The sequence below is a fragment of the Teleopsis dalmanni genome, chromosome 2 (assembly GCF_002237135.1).
Source record: "Teleopsis dalmanni isolate 2A chromosome 2, ASM223713v2, whole genome shotgun sequence".
NCBI classification, from domain to species: domain Eukaryota; kingdom Metazoa; phylum Arthropoda; class Insecta; order Diptera; family Diopsidae; genus Teleopsis; species Teleopsis dalmanni.
The window spans coordinates 113580031-113602846 of NC_051847.1; the positions used below are offsets into that span (position 1 = coordinate 113580031).

Genomic DNA, 22816 nt, shown 5'->3' on the forward strand with positions numbered 1-22816 from the left:
TTGACGTCAAATAATTAATGAGAAAAGAAAAAACTATAAATAAAGTGATATAATTTAAAACATTCGGAATTACAAACGTATGCAACAAACAAATATGCAAAAGATGCAACAAAACTTTCAAGTTTTTATTTATTGATTTAAAAACAAAAAGCAAATAAAAGTTTGTAAATTAATTGCAGTTAGCAAAAAATCTTCTGCATAAATGTTAATAATAATAAAACTTATACATTATTAATATGATTGAGAAAATAACAACGCATGCACAATTAAACACAAACGTATGGCAGAAAGTAATATATAATAAAAAATCAAAAAACATTTCAAACATTAAAACGTTGAATAACGCAGTCGTCGTTAATGGATTACATGCAAATAAAATAAATTCAATTAAACAAAATACTATTGCAGCTGCATGTACTGCTAATGATACAAAATCTAAAGTGGTTACAAGCAAAAGTAATATATCATCTACACTTCCCCCAACGAAGGATCATACAAACCAAAAACAAATTAAAATAGAGTCGACGAAAAAATTAAATTTAAATAAGTCACTTATTTCAAGCACAAGTCAAGCACAAATAGTTGGTAACTCGCATCGCCAACGAAATCTAATAAGACAAATAAAACGTGCTCATCGCCACCTACTGACGAGCGGTGGTAACGACAATAACAATGGCAAGAAACATCAAACAGCAGTGCTGGCAACATTAAAAAGTGAAAAAACCAAATCATCAGTGGTGAATTGTCAAAATACAAACAGCTGGTACTCGGCGAAACTACTAACACAACAACAGCGACTACAGCAGCAAAAGAAAAAATTAAAGCAGCAAAACTTTGAGAAAAATGCCCACAGTGTTGGCAGAAACAAAAGCAAACAAGTGCAAGTGCAAGTGCAAACGACAACAAAGGCAGGATATAAAAAGCAACATAAAGGTAAACAAAGAAAACAACAAGCAAGAGAAATAGAAATAGGAACAACAGTGTGCAGTGAGGATTCAGTGATTTCATCGCGTTGGAACTCAATAGAGGAACAACTAGATTTATTAGATAAACTTTTATATTATTGTGATGACGACGGATATGAACAAAACCAACAGTATTATTGTCAATATAGCAGCGTAGATTACGATAATTTCGACGGCGCTTACTACGACGATTCATACAAGAGTGACTACAGTGAAATGTCGCAAAGTGACACGCAATCAACAATAAGTAGCACGAGTGGTGCTGGTTCTGCTTCAAGTACACCATCGCCATTGGTACCTACATCGCTAAGACGTAGAGGCCATCAGAATCACCCACGTTTTCAAGGTACACGCAGACCAACTGTGCCCAATGTAAAAGAAATCTTAGAAGCCTTGTATCGAGGCGACTCACAAGGTGTGCTCTCTAATATACGTGCACAGCAACAGCAACAGCAGCAAGACGGTAGTGAGACAGATACGATATCCACCCTAGATGAAACGGGTTCACAAGAACTTGAATTAGAATCTTGTACAAAATCAAACTTAAGCTTGCCACTTACAGAGTCCATAACAAACTCTATCTGCAGCAATAGTCCCACGCCAACTGATGATAGTAGCATGCTAGATGAAGGCGTAGTTACAGCTCAATTGCCTACAACAAATAGCAATACTCCTATATTGAAATCAGGTAGAACAAAAGTTAAACGTGAAAAAGGCGAAAAGGGCGAAAGAGGCGAAAAAGTAGATAGGTCAGAAAAAAAGAAGAAATCAAGAAGAGATAAAAATAAACGTGCCTCCGCTTGCCCGAGTGATGACACCGGTAAAGATTATTTGACTAACCCTGATGAAGGCATTGCGAATGATGAAGATGACCAATCAGCTGAGTGGGCCAAGCTACGTTGCACAAGTGAAGCTGCTGAAATTGTAGCAGAACGTGAAATACGACGCAATAAACGTTGTGCTGATTATCCCGGCTTGGCTTTCGGCCGTTCCATATTCAGTTCAGATACAATGATGAAATTTAACATAATTCGTAATGAATTGCATAATATAATGAAAACACAGCTTAAACGGGTAACTAAATATCTAACAAATATTTTTGCATTAATAATTTTAAATTCTTTTTCATAGTATTTGTGTTCTAATATATATGCAAACATTTTTCTTAAAGATATTTTGTGAAGAGAATCTATATATATAAAAATCGATTGGCTACAAGCATTAGATGATAATTTAGCCTAGGAAATACAGTTGTAGTTAGTTTCTGGTGTTCTTCGTAGAGCTTTTAATATTTAGAAAAGAAAGCGCTTCTGTAACAAAACCGCTGCTGCAGTTCTGCTGTTCCTTTAATGCTTACGTTTCCATATTTCCATTTCACTGAGGAATGGAGTAAGTGTCTTTCGCGCATGTAAACCTTTAAGGTATTCGCTATGTTTATTCCAGTTTTCTATCATCGTCATCCTAACATAATTGTTCGATTAATCATACTCAGATAACGCATGTTATTAGACATTTTATGTATACAGATGCGATATAGTTTTATTTTGCCTCTAATACATTACTTTTAAAGTTTACTCTCAATTAAGTGCTAAGATTCTGATTTATTTTAATTAATTCTGTGTCAATCTTAAAATACACAAATGAATGACATAACCTTCCTAGATAGCGTTTTATGCACTCCCCAGTTCCTTTTCGTTTTTCTTTAAAATTGAGAGCACTAAATTTAGTTTCTGCAAATATTGTCTATTTTATTTTTTATTTAGCTTTGTGTCTAATGGTATAATATTTAAAAAAATGCGATAACAAACAATGTTGTGAATTATGAAGTAAAATATTGTACATTTCTTATTCTTATTCTTAACACTAATAATTAGTGTGCGCTATAAATTATTTTGGTATACTTAGTTAGTGATAAATGTAGGGTATTACACTTATACTAATATTAGTATATTAGGATATAACAAAAAATTTTTGATCACAAGTAATGTCTTTTTAACACTATATGAATGGGTTTAGAAAGTAATTGGTCTTTCAGCAGGAAAAACATATTTTTCTCTTGGAATCATTAGGTCAGCTCTCATAAATTCAAATATTATATAAAATAATTACGAGTTTGCAAAAAATACAAACCAACACTTATATTACGAAGTTATGAAGCTTCTTGTTTCATCTTTAAAGAGTGATTTTAGCAGAGAGGTCTGTGGTATATCATTCGATGATATAGTTTTTTTCTGTATCTTTTGGGGTAGTTAAGGGTGCTGGAAAAATAAATTTTATATCGGTTAGTAAATAAAAAAGAAAATATAGATAAGTGCAATAAGACATCTTTTTTATGTGTGCATATATTTATGAATAAATATTCAATTTATACACACTGAACATGGCTTAAAGGTTAAAAAAGAAATTTGTGAATCGTGATGGTATATTACATTTAATTTGACAATAACGTGTGCTTCTACTTGTTGCTACTTTATTCTTAAATTCATAATTTTCAATTCATAAAATTAAATCTTATAAAGCTACAAATAAGAATTTTATAACTACGCATACTTTAACCATAATAATGACAGCTTCTAGTTGTTATGGATTGTTATGGCCTTGTTATGGCTTGGGTGGTTATCAGTGGAAACATCAAAATATTGAACAGATTTGAAATATAATACAGACGCAAGTTTAAGATGTTTATTCGAAGTTTTTATCGTATAGACTACTAATATAATATGTCACATAAAACTAGTTATACTCCATTCGGTAGGCATAAAATTTTCGTTGGGTTGATAAGTATATTGGAACCATTCATAGAACTATAAATAAAAACCTATATGTAACTGAAAGTTTCTGATTATACTGCATAAAAATCTTTTTATTAATGATTTAATTCATAATTAGTTTTGAAACTAAAAATTTTATAATTAAATATTTTTAGATATTCGATTAGATATTTTGATATTATTGTAGAATTATAACTTTCATACATATGAAAATTATTAGGACGGTGTTATTTGCTCCTAACTACTTTGAGACGGTGTCTTTAGGTCCTACATACTACTAGGAATTGCACAGCATCTCATACCAATTATATCGAATACTTCAGTTAGGTTCAACTCTGGCTTAAAAGATCTGCTATGGTCGCAGTGATAAATCGCACCACTGGATGCTTATCACATTGTTCTTTTACTAAATTATATAAATTTAAATTGTATTTGTAATTTGTAAACTTATAGAGAGGATCATCTAAAAATGATTACAACTTTTATGCACATCAACTCTAATTTCGTTTTCTACAACGTTTAGATGATTTGTAGGAAGTAGCATTTTTATGCGTGTGACATTACCAATTGTTATTTTATTTTAAAATATTTTACATACTGATTGAGTATATATTTGGATATGTACATATATAAAGACGTATTCGGTTATGAGTTTGCGGTATTTTATTTATTTTTACAATACTCGTCTCGTAAGCGTATAATGACATGTTGACCCAGTTCTGCACTCAAGTTAAAACTTAAAGATGACCTTCCCACTATTTGTTACCTATTACGGCTGCCCCTCTCCAACGAGTATGCGATCAACTAACAAATTGCTGAGCTCATGCGGGACCCATACAATTTTTTGTGTTTTAGTTATTGAAAAACTTTATTTTTTAAGTTTTTGCTTAGTGCGGAATATTTTTCTTTAATTAAATTTAATTGTTTTAATAATTAAGCAAATTTAGCAAAAGTTTTGCAATGATATAAATTTTCTTGAAATTGAGTAAAATGCCAAAGTTTGCTACTTCTCATATATGAACTTTTACAAAATTTTTTACAAAAATTAGATTTTTTAATTTTGTCCAGTGTTCAGTGTTTAGCGTTCAGCATTCAGTGTATGGATTGCCTTTTTGGGTTACATTATCAAATTTGTTTATATATGGAAAATTGTATTTTTTGCAATATAATTTTTAATATAATACCTTTTATGGTAATCAGAAGTATTTTGGCTTAGACGACAAGTACAACTTTTTAGCAAGTCAATGTTTCAAGCTGAAATAATTGCTGCGCTGTAATCGCAGTCGATGTATGTAGTTATGCTCACAAAAATCGCTGTCTACTATCCTCAACCTGAGCAATATAACTGCTACGAGTATGCGTTGCTTTTGTTGTTTATATGTACATATTTAATTATTTTTAATTTCATCAATTGGATTAATGACCTTCCTACAACATACTTAAATAGAATTTTTACTTTTAATTTCTTTTCATTGCCAAAGTGTAAATTTATTTACTATTTTTATGGCATTGTGGCATTATGGCATTATGGCATTATGGCAACACTCAATATGGTGAACAATCTAAAAGGAAATCATAGTTCGTCATATAATAAAGTGTGCCTTCGTTAAAATCTCTATGATTTATAGGGTTAGAAAACCAATTGTATCCCTTCTCTGTATGTAGTGTTGAATACCTAAATATTATATTACCTTTTATAGCATCCTGTAAGAATTGGAAATTTAATATATTGAATTTATACCCGGTTTTATTTCACTTAGTTGTAATATGTATTATGTGGTATGCACTATATAAGATTAAGGAACTATGGCGTAACGGTCCTATTTTCTATTCATTTTACTTAGTAATTTTATAATATACCTTTAGTAATGCATCAAATATGAAAGCATATACATATGTCATGGATATGTGTTTCATGAAATATAATACATACATGGCAAACTGATATTACATAAAAATGCATCATAATTAAAATATATCATAATGTATTTTTAAAAACTTCCTTATAATAATTCGCAAACCCTACTTTAAGTTTGTTTTCATTAGGTACATGCGCCACATTTACATATTTTTATTTTATAAAAGTACGTACATACATATAGGTATGTACTACATACCTATATGTATGTTGATAAAACTATTTGTGATTATTATTCAGCATGCATAATTGCGCAATTATATACACAAATAATTGATTTGTATTACAAAAATAATTGTAACTTCATAAATTGACTTTTATTCTTTATCGATTTGAACGTTTGTGCTTCTCGTATGTGGTGTTTATTTGCATTTGTTTGTTCAAGTGTATTTCGTGGCAGTCTCTTATCTCCATAGCTCCGTAGTTTTTGCTCAAATTACCTATAACTGTCAACTTGAAAATAATATTTTTTATAATATTTATAAATTTTTTAGAGTCACGTCATTTAACAAAACAAGCATTGCTTACTCATAATTCTTATCGACTATTCTTTAATATTATTTCGCAGCATTTAATGAATTTCCTAGAAGGCATATGCCGCCGATCAACTCATACAAATTATATTTCTATTTTAGTGATTGCATTTTTTTGATAAGACAAATGCGCCCAAAATACATCCCATTTCTTTTTTACTTCTCGCAATTTTTTTATATGTACTCTAAATGAACTAATAACTCAGATGAAAACATTTAAACAATATAACAATATAGATATAGGTTAGCATTTCACTGTAAGCACACAGTGGCTGTGGCATCATACAAAATCTTTAATCCCAACATTTTAAAATTTTTTAATTTTTGTTATACTTTTTGTTATACTTTCTGTTTGAGCACTTTTTTGATATTAGTTGCCTCTCAACTATACTGTTAACTATCTTTATCTCTTTTTCACTCTAACTACATTCAGTGCAAAGTTCGATTTTGTACATTATTAAATGAACTGAGTTGTTAAATAAGGCGAGGCTCTCCTAACTCTCATGTTTGAGTTACATTTGATACAAACAGCTTGTTAACGTAATCGTAATCGGTGCCGCTTGTAACGAATTTAAAAATTTTAATTTAATTTTACGGTTCGCTCAGTGCTGTTGGGAATAGTTTAAGACGTGTTGAAGTTGGAAGAAGAATTTGTGTTTGGATTTGCTAAAATAGTTAAAATTTTTGTTTTACTTGGGTGTTGTGAAGTATTTGTAAAATTTTGTTTTAAAGAATCAATTACACATTCTTTCATTAAAAATAAAGTGCTTTAAATATCTTAAGCCACCACCTTGCGTTCGTTAAGCAGAAAAACCGGTGGTTTCTTTCACATTCGTATTTTCCGCACTTCGTGTTTGTCGTCGTCATTTTGAGTCGTATTTTTAGTGTATAAAATTTAAGTTTGGTGCCTGAAACAATAATTGTTTTTGTATTGTGGTTAAAATTAAAGAGTAATAGATAAAAATTAAATTAATACATATAAGTGTGCTTCGACTTAGTAACAAAGAAATAAAGAGTCGTAAACTAAATTTTGCATATTAGAGTTTTTTTTATTTTTGTTGAAGTATTTTAAAAAACAACCTGTCAAAAATGACCACCAACATTCCACAAGGCACTCTTCTAGATGTGCTCAAGAAGAAAATGCGTCAAACCAAAGAAGAAATGGAGAAGTTTAAGGATGAATGTGATGAGTACCACAAACGTTTGCAATTAGAAGTGGTTCGACGCGAAGAAGTAAGTTTCCAAGTTGGTTAATCATGCCGACTATGATTCTTGTCATATGCTTTATATGTTCGTTATCGAACAGGTGCTCCACAGGTCTTAAATAGCAGTTGATTTAATTTGTGTAAATAGATAATTGATAGAAGTTAGAATTTATTAAAAAATCATTTAATTTTTGTGTACTAAATGCTTACATTTTTTCGGCACATTTTCTTATGTCATTTTTGTTGCTACGGTAATTGATGTGCGTGCGAAAAGGATGACTCTCCTATGAAAATAATTAATGTTTTCAATTAATTTGAGTGACTGCAATAATGAGTGTATTTTTGTCTACACTTCACGTTAATATATGAATTTATAACAATATTTCGTTATTTTCGTAAAAAGATCCAGATCCACAACAGCCGAAAAATAAATTAGTTATTGTGGTTCTTTCAAAATTTTATTGTATTTAAAATTTTGGTCAAATGCGCCATTTTCCTTTAGACCAAAGTTTAATAATTAATATCAGTTCAATTTATATGAGAACTCAATCACTGCCCTTACAATTAAAATTAAACTTGTAATTGATAATTAAGTTTTCTTAAAAACTACTTGGAATAAGAATTTATGTTGTCGTTTTTATAGCATAAATCTTAAGTATGAAATAATTCTACCAGCAAACTTATTTTCTTATTTTGAACTAATTAAAAAAAACCAAAATTTTCATGATCAGCAAAAAATACTTTTGTTGTATTGTAAACATCACTTAATACGATAAATTAAATTCAGAGTGCAGCAGCAAAAAAAAATCTCTTATTTTTGAATAAATTACACTTCATAAAATTTAGTGGAAATTTTTTATGGTTCACGGCGTCCATTGGAATCCATTCATTTATTTCACGTTCGTTGCCACATACATATAATCTACAGAAATCTGATCTACTTTAACTGTATATTTGTTATTGCTACAAATGGTTTGATTTGTTTAAAATTTGTTGCTAGCTGGTATGACATCATACAAAAATTCTTAACGGTTTAAAACGTTTGTGTTGTCAAATTTGCATAGCAAGTCAATGGTTCATTATTACACAAAATTCATACGAGTACATATAAATTTTTTGATGGGACATATTTTTATTGTACATATGTATGTCATTTATCAAAAAATAGTGTAAATTCGTGCGAATAAATTCTTTACACATTTTAATGCAGAAAGTAAATAATAACACATATAGCAAAGCATTTAATTCTACTATTTTATTTCGATTTTGATTTATTAATGAGAGCCAATCAATATAATCCTTACGCATAATACTTTTTATTTACTTCTCCGGTTTATGTTTAATTCTCTGCGTTTATATTTTTAATTGAGACGACACTTTACTTATATCGCTTTTTTGCGATTTTAAAATTGCCTCTTAAACGTATGTTATCTTTCGACTATTGACATGTATCGACAATGGCATGTATTGGGATCCTAGAATGCCTTCATTAATTATTTGATATTTTAAAAACCAACCCGCTTAGAGTAATCTAAAATTTGAATATAGCATTATTTTCCAAATAATGATTTTGGATTACATTTTTATTATATCATCCATAAAAATTGATTGCATTAGTAAGATAAACTAACATATTTTAGATATACAGCAATTATCTACAAAGTTGTCAGCAACAAAAAAAACAAAATTATTGCATATATCTTATAGATTGGCATACTTTAATTTACTGCAGTTCCTTGTTGACATTGATAACCATCACTAAAAAAAAATTAGACCTTGGAATGTAAGTTAAGGAAAAAAAAGCAAGTTAACGAAATTTGTGAGAGATATAGAAGAGAGGGGGAGTGCGGGTAGTGTTTTAAATCTACTCCTCCATGAGTAGCCATGTAATTTAGTAGGTGACATATATTTATATTTGATGATATTAGATTTATTTTGTGTATTATGCTTGTTACTGTTTATTTGTTCTTTTAAAAATAATTACATATTTTCTTCCAAACATTTTTAAGATTTCATCTATTTTTTTTGTACCTAAAGATAATTTTATTATTTAAATTAATTACTTTAAATAAATTTATATATTAGGTTGAGAATTTTTACTTTGGTGTTCTTTATTATTAACGCTAAATCGTATTTCGGAATCGGTATTTTAGAAAGGCGTTGACAGAGTCTATACGTTCACCACTATTTCAAGACAAGAAAGTTGTTAATAAACTAATTAATATAATATTTATATATCTGTACAGAAAGGCTGATATTTTCGCATATCGCTTTTGCTTGCTAACAAACAACTTTTCTTTTAAATACCTATTTTTTTAATTATATTATTTCATTAAATTTGTTTCATTTTTATTTTGTGTTTTTAATGTTGTTAGTTAGCATTTATTAAGACAAAATTGTTACAACTTGTACTTGTAAGCCTAACATATATTAAAAAAAAGACACATTCTATGCCCTATGTCGGACTCAATAATTTTAGTATATGATGTAAATGGTTTTTTTTAATGAATTTGCAAGTTCAATGAAATTTTGACAATGTGGCCATGTAATTAACTTTATTTATTCTAAAAAGAGAATAGATTATGTATTCTATAAACATGAGCTATTTATATTTCATGTTGAATTCATGCTTAAATTTTCACAGTTTTAAATTAATTATTACCTTTTCATGCAAATACTCGTACATATACATATATGACATCCAATGTTAATGAAAATAGTGTATGAAAGAACATCAGACAGACGGTTGTTTAGTGCCAACTGTTTTGTCATGTCATTGTCACCATTGACAACAACAATAACTGCAACAACAACAACAATTCAATGTCATGCAAAGCGAAAAAATAGTAAATGAATTAAGGTGTGACTAAGCTTTTAGCAATTTCAGTTATTTTCTTCATACATAATTTTACTTTTTACAATTTATTTTCATCAGTTTTTTTGCTTTTATGCTTTTTTTATGTTATCTTAAACGCCATATTGCAAAACTTTATCTTGAATTTGAAAGCGTTAAAAAATAAAAAAGCAAAAAAAAACGAAATTTTTTTTTTTTGTATTTCAAGCGCCTCTCACATTTTGAACGAAACACGTAAGCTTGAAATTGTTTAACCATATTTTTATTTTTTTCTTTTTTTTGTTGTTTTTTTAACTTGTCCAACATAAATTCATTAGTAACGAGGTTAATCCGAATTTGGAGATTTTGTATTCTGGCTGTGCTGTGCTGTGCTGTGCAGTGCAGTATGTTGGCATATTTTGTTATTCTTTCTCTAAAATATTTCAAGCGATTTCAGATTTTGCGCTCAACGTTTTTTCATTATAATTTCTTTTATATACATATGTGGTGTTGTTTTATTTTACCCAATTTTGGAATTTGACTTTCATGACTCTTCCTTTGTTATCTTTCTATTCAGTTTCTCTTAATATTGCTCGGGTTGTGGTTATTCCCTCTTTCATATTTAATTTTAGCTTTTATCTGCTACTATTTTTATGATTTCGCTTATGTTTGTCGGTGACGTAAGCCTGAGTTCATACAATTTTTATATCGTAAAATTTTTGGATTATGGATTAAAAAACAACAACGAGAAATGTACAGAACAAAGCAAAAACAAAAATGCCCAAATGTAACTGAAAATGGGGGAAAATATCGCATAAAATAGCATACAATCGTATCCAAATTTGAAAAAACTTCGCCGCGCTCTACTCGCTGCTCCCTCTTTAAATGCTTTCTGTTCCCTGTTTGTTCGTAAAACTAAAACAATTATAAATTTTTACAACTAGAGTGTTAAAAGTGTTAAAATTCTATTAAAAGTTTTATTAAGAAAACTATAAGTTTTTATATAAGTTTTGTTTTATTTATGTTATCGTTATTATTCTTATCGTTGTTGCTGAGGGCGTTTGACTTCTAAGAAATGAAGTACTTCTGTGCTGATGTCATAAATTTTGAATATCCTGACATTTTTTTGTATTCTTAGTGAAGGCAGGCAGGCAGGCAGGCGGGCGGTCAGGTAGTGTTTATGGAGTCAAAAGTATCTGCTTATCTGTCTGCACAGTATTTTGTAAGCTAATTGTATGAAATGGAAACTAGATGGAGGTATTTGCAATGTTAATGACATTTGAAATATTGATGTATATATTTATAAATATTATAAAGTAAATATTCACTTAAATCAATTAATAACATTCTAAGACCTTGTATAAGGTCTTATCCAGAAAACAAACCAAGTAGAATATTAGAATATAATTTATCCTCACCATATAGTCATCTTCATTTCTCCGTAAAAAATAAATAAATTCAAGTGTGCTTTAACTGCTTTTGACACATGGGTGTAATCAAATCTATTGAGGTCATTTATTAGTATTTGAACTACTTTCAAGTATTTTTGTGTTTACTGATTTTTTATTGCAACAAAATATATGTTATATTATTAAAGAAAATTCTCAGTGAAAAAAGTTGTTATTCTTATGTTGGTCACACTATCTGTATGTGTTGTATAAGTTTTTACTTTGATAAAACTTAAATTAGCTAGATGTTTTTTTACTTTTTCTTCTCATAGAATTGTAATAAATTCCTTCCAATTTCTATATTTCATTATTGGTCTATTCCTGTTATAGAGCTTATCATAATAATCGTCAGTTGATTACTACTGTTAAGAGTATATAGCACAATATTCTATACATATTCATTAAAACTGCGCCAAATCGTTCATTTGTTCCACTGGTTTCAAAATTACAAATGGTATAATGACTGATCAATTTGAACAAAATCCCATTCATCCCTTAATCCATTCTCAGTCATAAATAATACCAATACATGCACATTCCAATCCATGTGTTCGTCTTGTAATTCCTTTCGTGTTATGTGCTTTAACGATAATATTAGCAAATTTTTTTCTATGGTAGAAACCCTAGAAGTACCCTGTAAGCTGAGCAACTTTAATAGTTGCTCCTTAATAGCAAGATTTAAATAATTTGAAATATTCCTTTACAGATATTATGCTTTTAACTGGATAAGAAAGATAAATATTCATGTACTTAAGCAATGTTTAATGAGTGTAGGTAGATGATAATACTATAAATATTTTTGTTATAATTATTTCTGTTATGGTGATTTTTTTAATTAAAGAACATTAATTTCGATAATTAATATTAAAAGATTTTACTAGTTTATCTGCAAAAATGACCGACAGATCACTTTTATATTGTAAAAGAGTTCAACATCGACCAAAATTGTTGAACTAATTAAAGTGAGTCGAAAATAAGCAGAATTTGTAATATAAAAAATACTACTTTCTGTTTTATTTTCTAAAGCAAACAAAGTTCTTCAATCTTTGTTTAGACTTTTCCATTTCTGAAGCTTTATTCAGAAATTTATTTACATAAGGTAATAAACACATTTCTTTGTCGTTGTTTAATATATGTTTTTCCACCGTTTTGTTTTCATCTTTCCTTAATTTATGTTATATTGTTTCAACTAAACTGCACTAGCAAATCTCTAAAGAATTGTATGAATCGTACGAATAATGTTCTTAAACAATATACCAATATTATTTTTAAGTTTCAAACAAAAAGTTTGTATTATTCCATTTGAACTTCTATCATCTTCAATCTACTGAAGTTGCGTTCTTATGTTATGTTTTTATTAATATATGGGTATTCAGTTTTCACGTTTTTTGTTTTTCTTGGTAATTTGGTGTAATAGACTATCAGATTAACAGATATGTATATAGTAAATTGCAGAAAAGTTTATGCTATGTATAGAAAATCAGTCATCTTCAGCTAAATATTAAGTAGAAAATGTTTGCATATGTTAGAACATAAGGACAAAAGAACACAAGAATATTGCTTATATTTTCAGCTACTGGATTTGAATTGACGAAACGATGATGTGAAATTATATCTCCATTTACTTAATGGAAATTATAAAGAGAGCATACCTAACATATTGTAGTTAAAGCATAAATTATTGATTTAAGTTATAGTTGAAATATTGGGCTTCCATTTTGTTTAGTTTAGAATAGCTGGTTTAGAAATATAATATAGTACCTGTGGAGCAATTACTTAATATTAAGTAAATATATCTTCGAGTATTTCATAATTTTTAGTAATTTAAGTTATTATTATTGAAACAAATACTTTATACAAATTTTTGCACTGATAAAATTTTAGGCCGAATCTGAAGTTGCTGCATTAAACCGTCGCATTCAATTGCTCGAAGAAGACCTAGAGCGTTCAGAAGAACGTCTTGGATCAGCCACAGCTAAGCTCTCCGAAGCTTCCCAAGCTGCTGATGAAAGTGAACGGTTAGTATTACTTCAATTGCGAATTGTACTGAAGTATTTTTCTTTTGATTTTCATTATATTATGTATTTGAACTTATTTATATTTAATTAATTTTTATATAATTAATTTCTTTAGTCTTTTTTTGATATGAAATTTTATAAGTATTTATTTAAAGAAACAAAAATTTGGTTTGTTAAAAAATGATGATAAAATCGAGTGTTATGATAATGCGCGAAATGTATTTATGTTAATTGATATTTAATGCAGGATACGAAAAGCGCTTGAAAATCGCACAAATATGGAAGATGACAGGGTAGCTATTTTGGAAGCCCAATTAGCACAAGCAAAATTAATTGCAGAAGAAGCTGATAAAAAATATGAAGAGGTATACAAAATTCGAGCTCAATATTCTTTGATATTAAAAAAATGCAGGGTATTAGGGAAATAGGCATGATTTTAGAGATTTCTTGGTATATTTTATTTCGCTTAATTTGTTTTTTTTTATTTAAAAAAGTTTTAGTTAATTGTGGGTAATGCTCTCTTTTCGACGGTTCTGTAAGACATTTTTTTATTGCTCCACGTGAATTTTTTATAATATACAATTTATTATTGTAAGTCATTATAGTTTAGTAAATAGTATTTTATGAATATAATTGTATTTAGTAATAATTATTATATAAGTATATCTACACACAAGTATCTATATGTAAACTATGTGTAAATGATGTAGTTTTAAGTTACGTATATTTCACTTTTAAATGTTTTTATATGATAAACGCAATACGCATATTTTTTTGGTAAAAGATTTTTAAATTTACATTTTTTAAAAATTGAAAGTACTTAATACATTTTCATATAGTTATGAATTAAATTTACCTAATCGTTAAACATTCATGAATCTAAAACAAATGCTATTGATGATATTATTGTTGCACTTTCAACAATAGCACTCTCATGAATCTTTAATATATAACAAATGGATACACCCATTACAAAATAAAATATTGTGTTTTATTACAATTAGTCCAAATACACCGAGATTTAAAAGAATAATCATATAACTTAATAAATTCTAAGATTTTTGTATTTAAAATGTTTTATGAAATAATGTAAATAAATGTTACAGCATATATTAAATACATGAGTAGTATGTATTTAATATATGCTACATTCTACTACTCCAATCGAACTTAAATACAATGTACAATATCTATTTCTATCAAACAAATATATAGGTATCTAAGTAAATGACTACTTTAACGTAAAGCCCTTTGACATCTATCTTAAGCAAACTTATCTATTAATACACTGCATAATTAAAAAACAAACGTTTTTCAGCGCAATGATATATCAAACGCTAGAATATAAATAATAGACTTACTGGTCTATTGTGGATCATCTTTCTGGACATAGCCGTCCTAACCAAACCTTATGTGACCTATCACACTTTACCTAAAATCCATTATATATCTCAAACTTCAGTAGTATATAATTTCGCCATAAAAAATAATTCATTATGCATGACTAGATTATTTACCAAACATATTATAAGCGCATAATATTGTGGAGGTGTTTTTCAAAATATTTACATATTCTTTAGTTTAGGGTATTAAGAAAAGTTACTGATATAAATTTGATAAATTTTTTAATATGTATATACAATTTTAACCCAACTTCATAGATTTTTTACTATCTCATTTAAATTTTATTTCTAATACAAATAAATTGCATAATGTTTTAAACAAGATAGCAATAAAAAAATTTTTCTTATAGTTATACACCTAACATTTAGCATAGTAATGTTTTAAGTACTTTAAATTACTATTAAAAAATATGCGTATAAATTTTTTTTAAATTAAAATGATTAATAACAAAAAAATGACATAACAACAAACAAAACAATTTCTCGTTTTTTCACAAAATCTTATCAACTGTCAACAATTGGGATTTAAAAAAACTAAACAACACATTTTGTTAATATGCTAATGAATAAATGTTGATTATTACAACCCCTTGTGTGTGTAATATCTATAACATGTCAAATTTCAACGATATTGTCGAACATAACAAATAAACAAATAATTAATCAACCAACCAATCACTGATGATGCTGATGAAAACGATGGAACAACATAAAACTCATCTCCTGCTTCTTGACATGTCTTCTATGGGCAAACACATAACATATATAGTGCACGCAAGATTCTTGAGAATCGCGCCCTCTCTGATGAAGAACGTATGGACGCCCTTGAGAATCAATTGAAGGAAGCACGTTTCCTTGCTGAGGAGGCTGACAAGAAATACGATGAGGTGCAACAATTAAATAATTTAGCAATTAAGTCTATCGCTGAATCTGCTTCATCCTTTGAAAACACCACAAAAGCAAATATTAATATTAATCCCACTAACAATGCAGATGATCACACTCAAAGAACAAATGCCACTAAAACCGAAGTAATTGAAACAGCTAATAACACAGTTACTAACATTATGCAAAATGCAACTGTTGGAACAATAGAAATTACAAATGACACTTCTACAACAACATCAAATCCAACTCTAATAACTTGATTCTATCTTAACGCATACCAATATCAATATTGTCTTACCATCCATATTAACACGCACTTTTGCCCTAGGCTTGCATTGATTAAATTAATCTATGGGATATGCTCATGATAATAATGTACATATGATATATATGTTAATTAGTCAAATGAGAAAAAATATGCAATGTATGTAAAAAATAAGCGTTGATGCTTAAAAAACTGATATATGAAATTATATGAAATTGGTGAATTTCTAGAGTCTTTAGAAATACCTATATAAAATTGTTGAAACAATATCAAAAAGTTATTAAGTAAAACTTGTGCTGCTATTGCTATAGTTAGATTAATAAATATACATATATTTAAGATATTTACACTAACAGGTCAAGTTGATTGTATAAATACTTGTAAAATATAAGTGAAGCTATATACCATATAGCTATAAAAAGTATATCTGTTAATATAATGTATAATGTATAATGTATACCGCACTATATAAGTTTCCAATAACCAGTACTTTTATAAATTTTTAAGAGTTTTTCTTTTGAATGTAGGATAGATAATATATCTAATAAATTCATATAAAATATAAAAAATAATGAAATGCGATGTAAGCAATTTTTGAAAGAACAAACTTTATTCAAATGAAATTTTGCAGCGTTTAAAACGTCATAAACTTGTTATTGAGCCTTAAAACTTATAAACAAATAAGTAATAAGTAAAAATTTTTTTTAATATTTAACGTTAACATTTAATACAGTAACAATATTTAAATAAAAGTCAATTATAACAGCAATATTTATCGTTAATAAATATTTTTGTATTAACTATATTTGGGTCGATTGCTGTTTGGCCAGTTGAAACCAATTTCATTTTCTATATTTTGTTTAATTCAAAATAATTTATCATCTTGCAAATGATTTTTAGATACAAATCAATTTTTCATATTTATTTTTATTATAAAAAAGCAACTAACATATAATTTTGATTTTTTTTTAATTAAAAATTAAATAGTTAATTATTTAAAAGTTTTGTAAAATGTAAAATGTGAAATGTTTTTATAATTTTCTTATAAACATATTTTTTATGGTATAAAAGAAATATTTCAAATAAAGTTTAAATATATATCCAAAGCAAGAACATTAAAAAAAAAGTCTTTTTAAATAAATACTATGGAGCAACTGGAGCATTTATTAGCTTAAGGAAACAGAAATGAATTTGTTTTTAAAATAATTTGTCCATGTAAAAAATAGAAATTCATATAAAGGATTAAATAAGGAAGAACGCCATTATGGTGTTACTCATTTAATAGTGAATTCAAATGATTTGAAAAAGAATGTATATTCAAATGTTTAGATATGCACAATATGCTTTCTCGTTAATATTTAAACATGACAAGAATTATAGAAAGTATATCCATCCATAACATGATTTATTAGAGTTGTTGGTTATAAATTTTTCCAACAAAAATAATTTATTCGTGTAAAGTCATAACGTTTGATTTGAGCCCTTGATATGAGTCTATTAAAAATAATAACTGGTAGCGATTATTATTATTAATTCTTTCGTTATCCTTTGTAATATTGTTAACTTTATAATAAATACATCTAAGAGAATACTATATAATTGCAGGTTTTCCTAAATGACACATATTATACTTATCTGCATTCCGTTGTAACTAAGGCTTTGAACCGGATATTTTTTAATTCCGATATAATTAGTAAAAAAAATATATTGATTTGGTCTCGGTTTTCGCTACGGCAAAATTATCGGTTTTTGGTTCACTTCCGAACGAATGTTTTTTTTATATAATTTAATGTAGAAGTTAATTTTCTTTTAAAGATTAAATACTTTTTTATATGTTTAAGAAAGCATAATTAACTTATTTGTTAAACAACAAAAAATTTTTTGTATATAAAACAAATAAAAAATATTTTTTAATATTTTACTGTGGTTGATTAAAGTTTGAACATAGCAAGTACTGAACGTACAATGTTAAATGAATATATCGAAATATTTTGCGGTTCTTCAGTGTTCGGTTAAATTCTGGTTCGAAGCCCCGGTATAGTCAAAATTATGGCGAGACGAACAAGCATATAATTATATATGACACTTATGGTTAATTTATAGTTGTTAGGCTAGATACAGAAAATTGAAAATGTCGGCACTCATCCCACCCTTAAGAATGAAGATATCTTATATAGTTATCGTGTCATAGATACCTTTTAAAATTATCAAGTCGAAAATTGTTACAAGGAAATTATCCTATTACGAGTTTATTTCATTAGATCATAGAAATACAAATTAAACCTGTTTAATTAAAAAAGTGTGTGGTGAAAAGAAATACAATACAGTCCACACTAAAAGTATTTTGTAATGGCTTCTAGTAAAGTTTTATTGATAAGGCCGAGACTATATCAATGAACGAAGCTTCGTTTGATAAAAACCTCAAAGACGTAAAGAAAAGCAAAAGAAATCTACTTATAAACTTATCATTTTGTTATTTTAGCCCATTTAAAAGTTAAACTTTCGCGGACGTCATTTTGTCATAGATTTGCTATATATTTATGATGAGCTTTTAGCGTCATATGTACATAAATTTTTATAAATAAAAAAAATCAATTTAAATTATCGTAAAGTCGACAACTTACGAGTATTTCAAGTAAATTGAAAAGCAAGAAAAATTTATTTTTTTATTTATAATGCGACTTCTTATCTTATGTTTACCCAAAAGCAATATAGATACTCGTAAAAGTTGACAAATACTTCTTCTTTTCCCTGTAAAGTTTTCAATATTCAACTAACTGAATACTGAATTCAGTGTTTTCACCATTTCACAAAAATTTAGTGAGTTGATTTACTCAGAAAAGATATTACTATAAACATTAAACATTTTTAAATTTACTTCTGTGATTCATTTAAATTATTTTAAAAATATTTTTAAATATTGAATTACTTATAATTTGGTGAAGTGATTCATAAGTTAATGAGAAAGATTTCACCTTTATGTTATGTAAATGAAATGCCTTTGAAGAATGAGTTTGACAGTTAACTTTCCTATAAATTTTTTGTCTCTTTGATGTGTAAATTAACAAAATTGAAACTTGCAGTTTCATTAAAAATTATATCAATAAAGCTCTTATTTATAAAATTTCAACTTTAACAAATTGAATCATTTCTGTCTCTAACCACGTTTTAAATACTTAAATTAATAGAAATAAAGCATTTTTAGAAAATAAATTCCTTAGAACAAATATTTATCACTTCGATTTTCATGATATGTTGGTACAACATACAACCTGTTCAGTATATTTATACAAAAAAATGCTTTAATTATATTTAATATAAATATATTGAAAAAAATCCAATTAATTTAAGTATCATCTAAGAGACATTATTTTACTCAGGCGAAGATTTATTGAAATTTTTAATTTTTTAAGGATAAGCGTTTATTTTTTTTTTACTTCTTGGCCAGGCTAATATTGCCGCTTTGCAAATTGGTTTTATATCACATATTTCCTTTGGGTGCTTGTTTAAAATATTTATAAAGTTAATGGTATACCTGTTTATATCATTTTGTCTGCTTGTTTCAATTTTGTAGTGGCATTTATAACCGCTCGCCTAACCACTACTACATCAATCAAAAAATTTATCACTCATATAATCAATTATAATGCAAAATAAATTTTAATACAGATGTTTATTTGCTAGATATATATGACTTAAATTTATCCTATAAGAAAATTTATCAAGATGTTATAGGAGTCATAACTTATCCCCTTCAACACACATCTCAACATCACACATTTTTCTGGATGAAAAGGCTGTGCTTATTTCATAATTTTCGACAATAAAGTAGTTATATGAAACAAGTCCATTAAATTGTTTTCTCGATTTGCAGCGTACATATCCATATGAAACTGCTACATAAAGTTTTACCGCATAGAGAAAATAAGCAAGCATATTAAATGATGTGACGCAAATTGCAGTGCAAATGCATAACACTATTGTCCTCTGGCGTCTGAGATCGTGTTTCCTTCAGCAGTCTTCTATATGTAACAAGTTAATTACAGTGGATTACCAATAAAGTTGACATCATAATTTTTTTTCATCACATTTAATATTTTGCTCTAAGATTGAGATTTGGTTTATTATTTTTGATTGATTGTTATAAAGAAATCTGGAGATAATATAAACTTTACCTACACCTAGGGACTTCAACATTCCAAAAGTGTAAATTATTTTTTGTTGTTGTATGGAATATTGGATACAAATTTGGAATTCTATGCAATATTCCATATTGTACTGAAAATAGATATTTAAAAATGCTTTTACTTTTGGATCAAGAAACCAGTGAGTCGTATAATGTTATATTAAAATAAAAATACTAAGAAAAATAAAAAAAAATAGTTGTTGAAATTTAATCTGCTATTATATAGTGTTTTATTGGTCGAATTTTTTACATTTTACATTTTTACATTATTAGAAGATTAACAAAAAAATTTGTTGCTTATACAATTCTTGAATTATGTAAAGATATAGACTTTAGAAGAATTTAAAACTACGATTTATCGATTTTAATCTCAAATGAAGCGTTAGCTAACCAATATATTAGCTCATTTTTGATTCATACAAGTTATCTATAGACGATACCACAATATTATAATAAATTTATTGAATTTGCTTAGTTATCAGTTTTTCACCCTTGAATTGTGTAACTTTTAAGCCAATTTAATAATAGACTTAAGTGTTTATATTTTGTCCTCGCGCCAACTCCAATACTCTTAAAATTTAAAAAATCGTTGTTGATTTTTTACCTCACGGACTTGTGTATACTTTCTAATTAATCTATAAGAGCAAAACAAAAACAAAACACTGTGTTAACTTTAAAATTTTGTAATAATGAAAGTATTTTATCCTTTTGCGGATGTATCTATTTATAATGCAACTTTTTCGCATTTTAGTAGTGATGATGGGATTTCAGAAATGCTTTTGTTGGAACGCATTGAAATGACTTGTTTTATGTAGAAAATACACAGAAGGCATATTTGTTGAAGATATATAAAATAATATGATTTGAATTTTTATTTACTTAATTTTAACTTTAGGTTAATTTTATAATCAACTTTATTTATATCAAATTTTGACCTTATTGATGTATTGATGTATTTTTAAGAATAATAAAAGAATGAAATTGGAAACATTTTTTTTACAAATTAAACTGAAAGTAAATACGCTTTGAAAATATGTTTTAAAGGTAAATTAGTTTAGTTGAACTTAATAACTAGTTCCTGTTACATGGACAAAAATATTAACAAGAAAATTTCTGTTTAAAAATAAGCCAATTAATGTATACAGAACATTAATTATTTATTTAAAATACTGTAACTTGAGATAATATTTTTTAAAGTTTTATGCTGTGCCAAAACAAAAAAATGCAATAGTTGTAAAGTATACATATTAACATAAATAGAGAAATGGGGTAGGTAATAGTGAGAAAACTTTTATATCAATTGAATGCTGCCAAACATACATATATCATCGACTTTGGAAACATTTCATTGGTTTAATTGCCAATATTATGTTATAATATTATATATTAAATTTATTCAAAAATAGATTTCTTGTCAAATAGCATTTCTACTTTGGTAAGCACTTAAAAAGAGAAAAATTAATAATTAAAGCACAAGTTTTACTTCAGCAATATATAATTGAAATTAAAAAAAATGAAATAATAACTATAATTATAATCGCATATTTTTACACATTACATACATTCATATATGTGTATATATACATAAGTACATGCATCGTATTTCGTCTATACGTTTATATAATAATATTTCCCAATCGCTCGAATACGCCCTTTTGCTTTGTTTTGCTTGCCCAAAAATCTACAAAATCAACTTGTGATATATACAAACTCATTTTAAATTTTATTTTAAATTTATATAAAAATTTTGTAAAAATGGCGATAAAAACGAAAAGGTTGCCCGTAAATTGGCTATGGTTGAAGCTGATTTGGAACGTGCCGAAGAACGCGCCGAACAAGGAGAAAAGTACGTTTTTAGGCTTAAGGAAAAAATTTAATATAAAAATTTTTAAATAGTTTAAGATAAGACTAAGACTTATGAGAAATGGAAAGCAATTGATAAAATGCGTTTAACATTAGTATTAATATATTAAAAAAAATTTGATGAAAACTGAGAGTCTTGTTATTGTTAAATCACTAAAAATGCAAAACGCTACTTAAGTTTAAGATATTAAAATACATATTTTAAAAATGAGTTTATTTCAGTTCTATTAACCAAATTGATATGGATTTATTTTTTATATATTAATTTTTATTGTGTTTCATACATATTTACAGCATACATTTTTTATTTTTGTAATTGAATTTTTTTTATTATTTTTAAACTTAGCTAGCTAGTTTTTTGTTAATTTGTTAATTAAGTTGAATGTAAAAAATGTGAATAAAATCTTTATAAGTAATTTGCAAGCATGCACACAATCTCCACCAACACCTCAAATCACCTTCCTTCTAAATTGAAATATACGTCATTTATTGTGTTTGCCTTGCATACCGAATTAAAAAA

At 27.3% G+C, this 22816-nt stretch overlaps 1 protein-coding gene across 18 annotated transcripts in view; it reads left to right on the forward strand.

Annotated features, from left to right (window-relative positions):
- LOC119678753 (tropomyosin-2) overlaps positions 1 to 22816 on the forward strand; it is a 47192-nt gene that overhangs the window by 11145 nt on the left and 13231 nt on the right. For 7 of the 18 annotated variants that reach the window (XM_038090780.1, XM_038090781.1, XM_038090775.1 and 4 more), the window contains exons 1-4: positions 222 to 2039; positions 13558 to 13691; positions 15864 to 15981; positions 22209 to 22279. In XM_038090780.1, the coding sequence (XP_037946708.1) occupies positions 237 to 2039; positions 13558 to 13691; positions 15864 to 15981; positions 22209 to 22279 (2126 nt within the window). In that variant the 5' untranslated portion in view covers positions 222 to 236. Of the gene's footprint in view, positions 1 to 221; positions 2040 to 6715; positions 7421 to 13557; positions 13692 to 13938; positions 14057 to 15863; positions 15982 to 22208; positions 22280 to 22816 lie in introns of those variants that run through there. The other 11 variants (XM_038090787.1, XM_038090788.1, XM_038090792.1 and 8 more) reach the window with 4 other exon arrangements.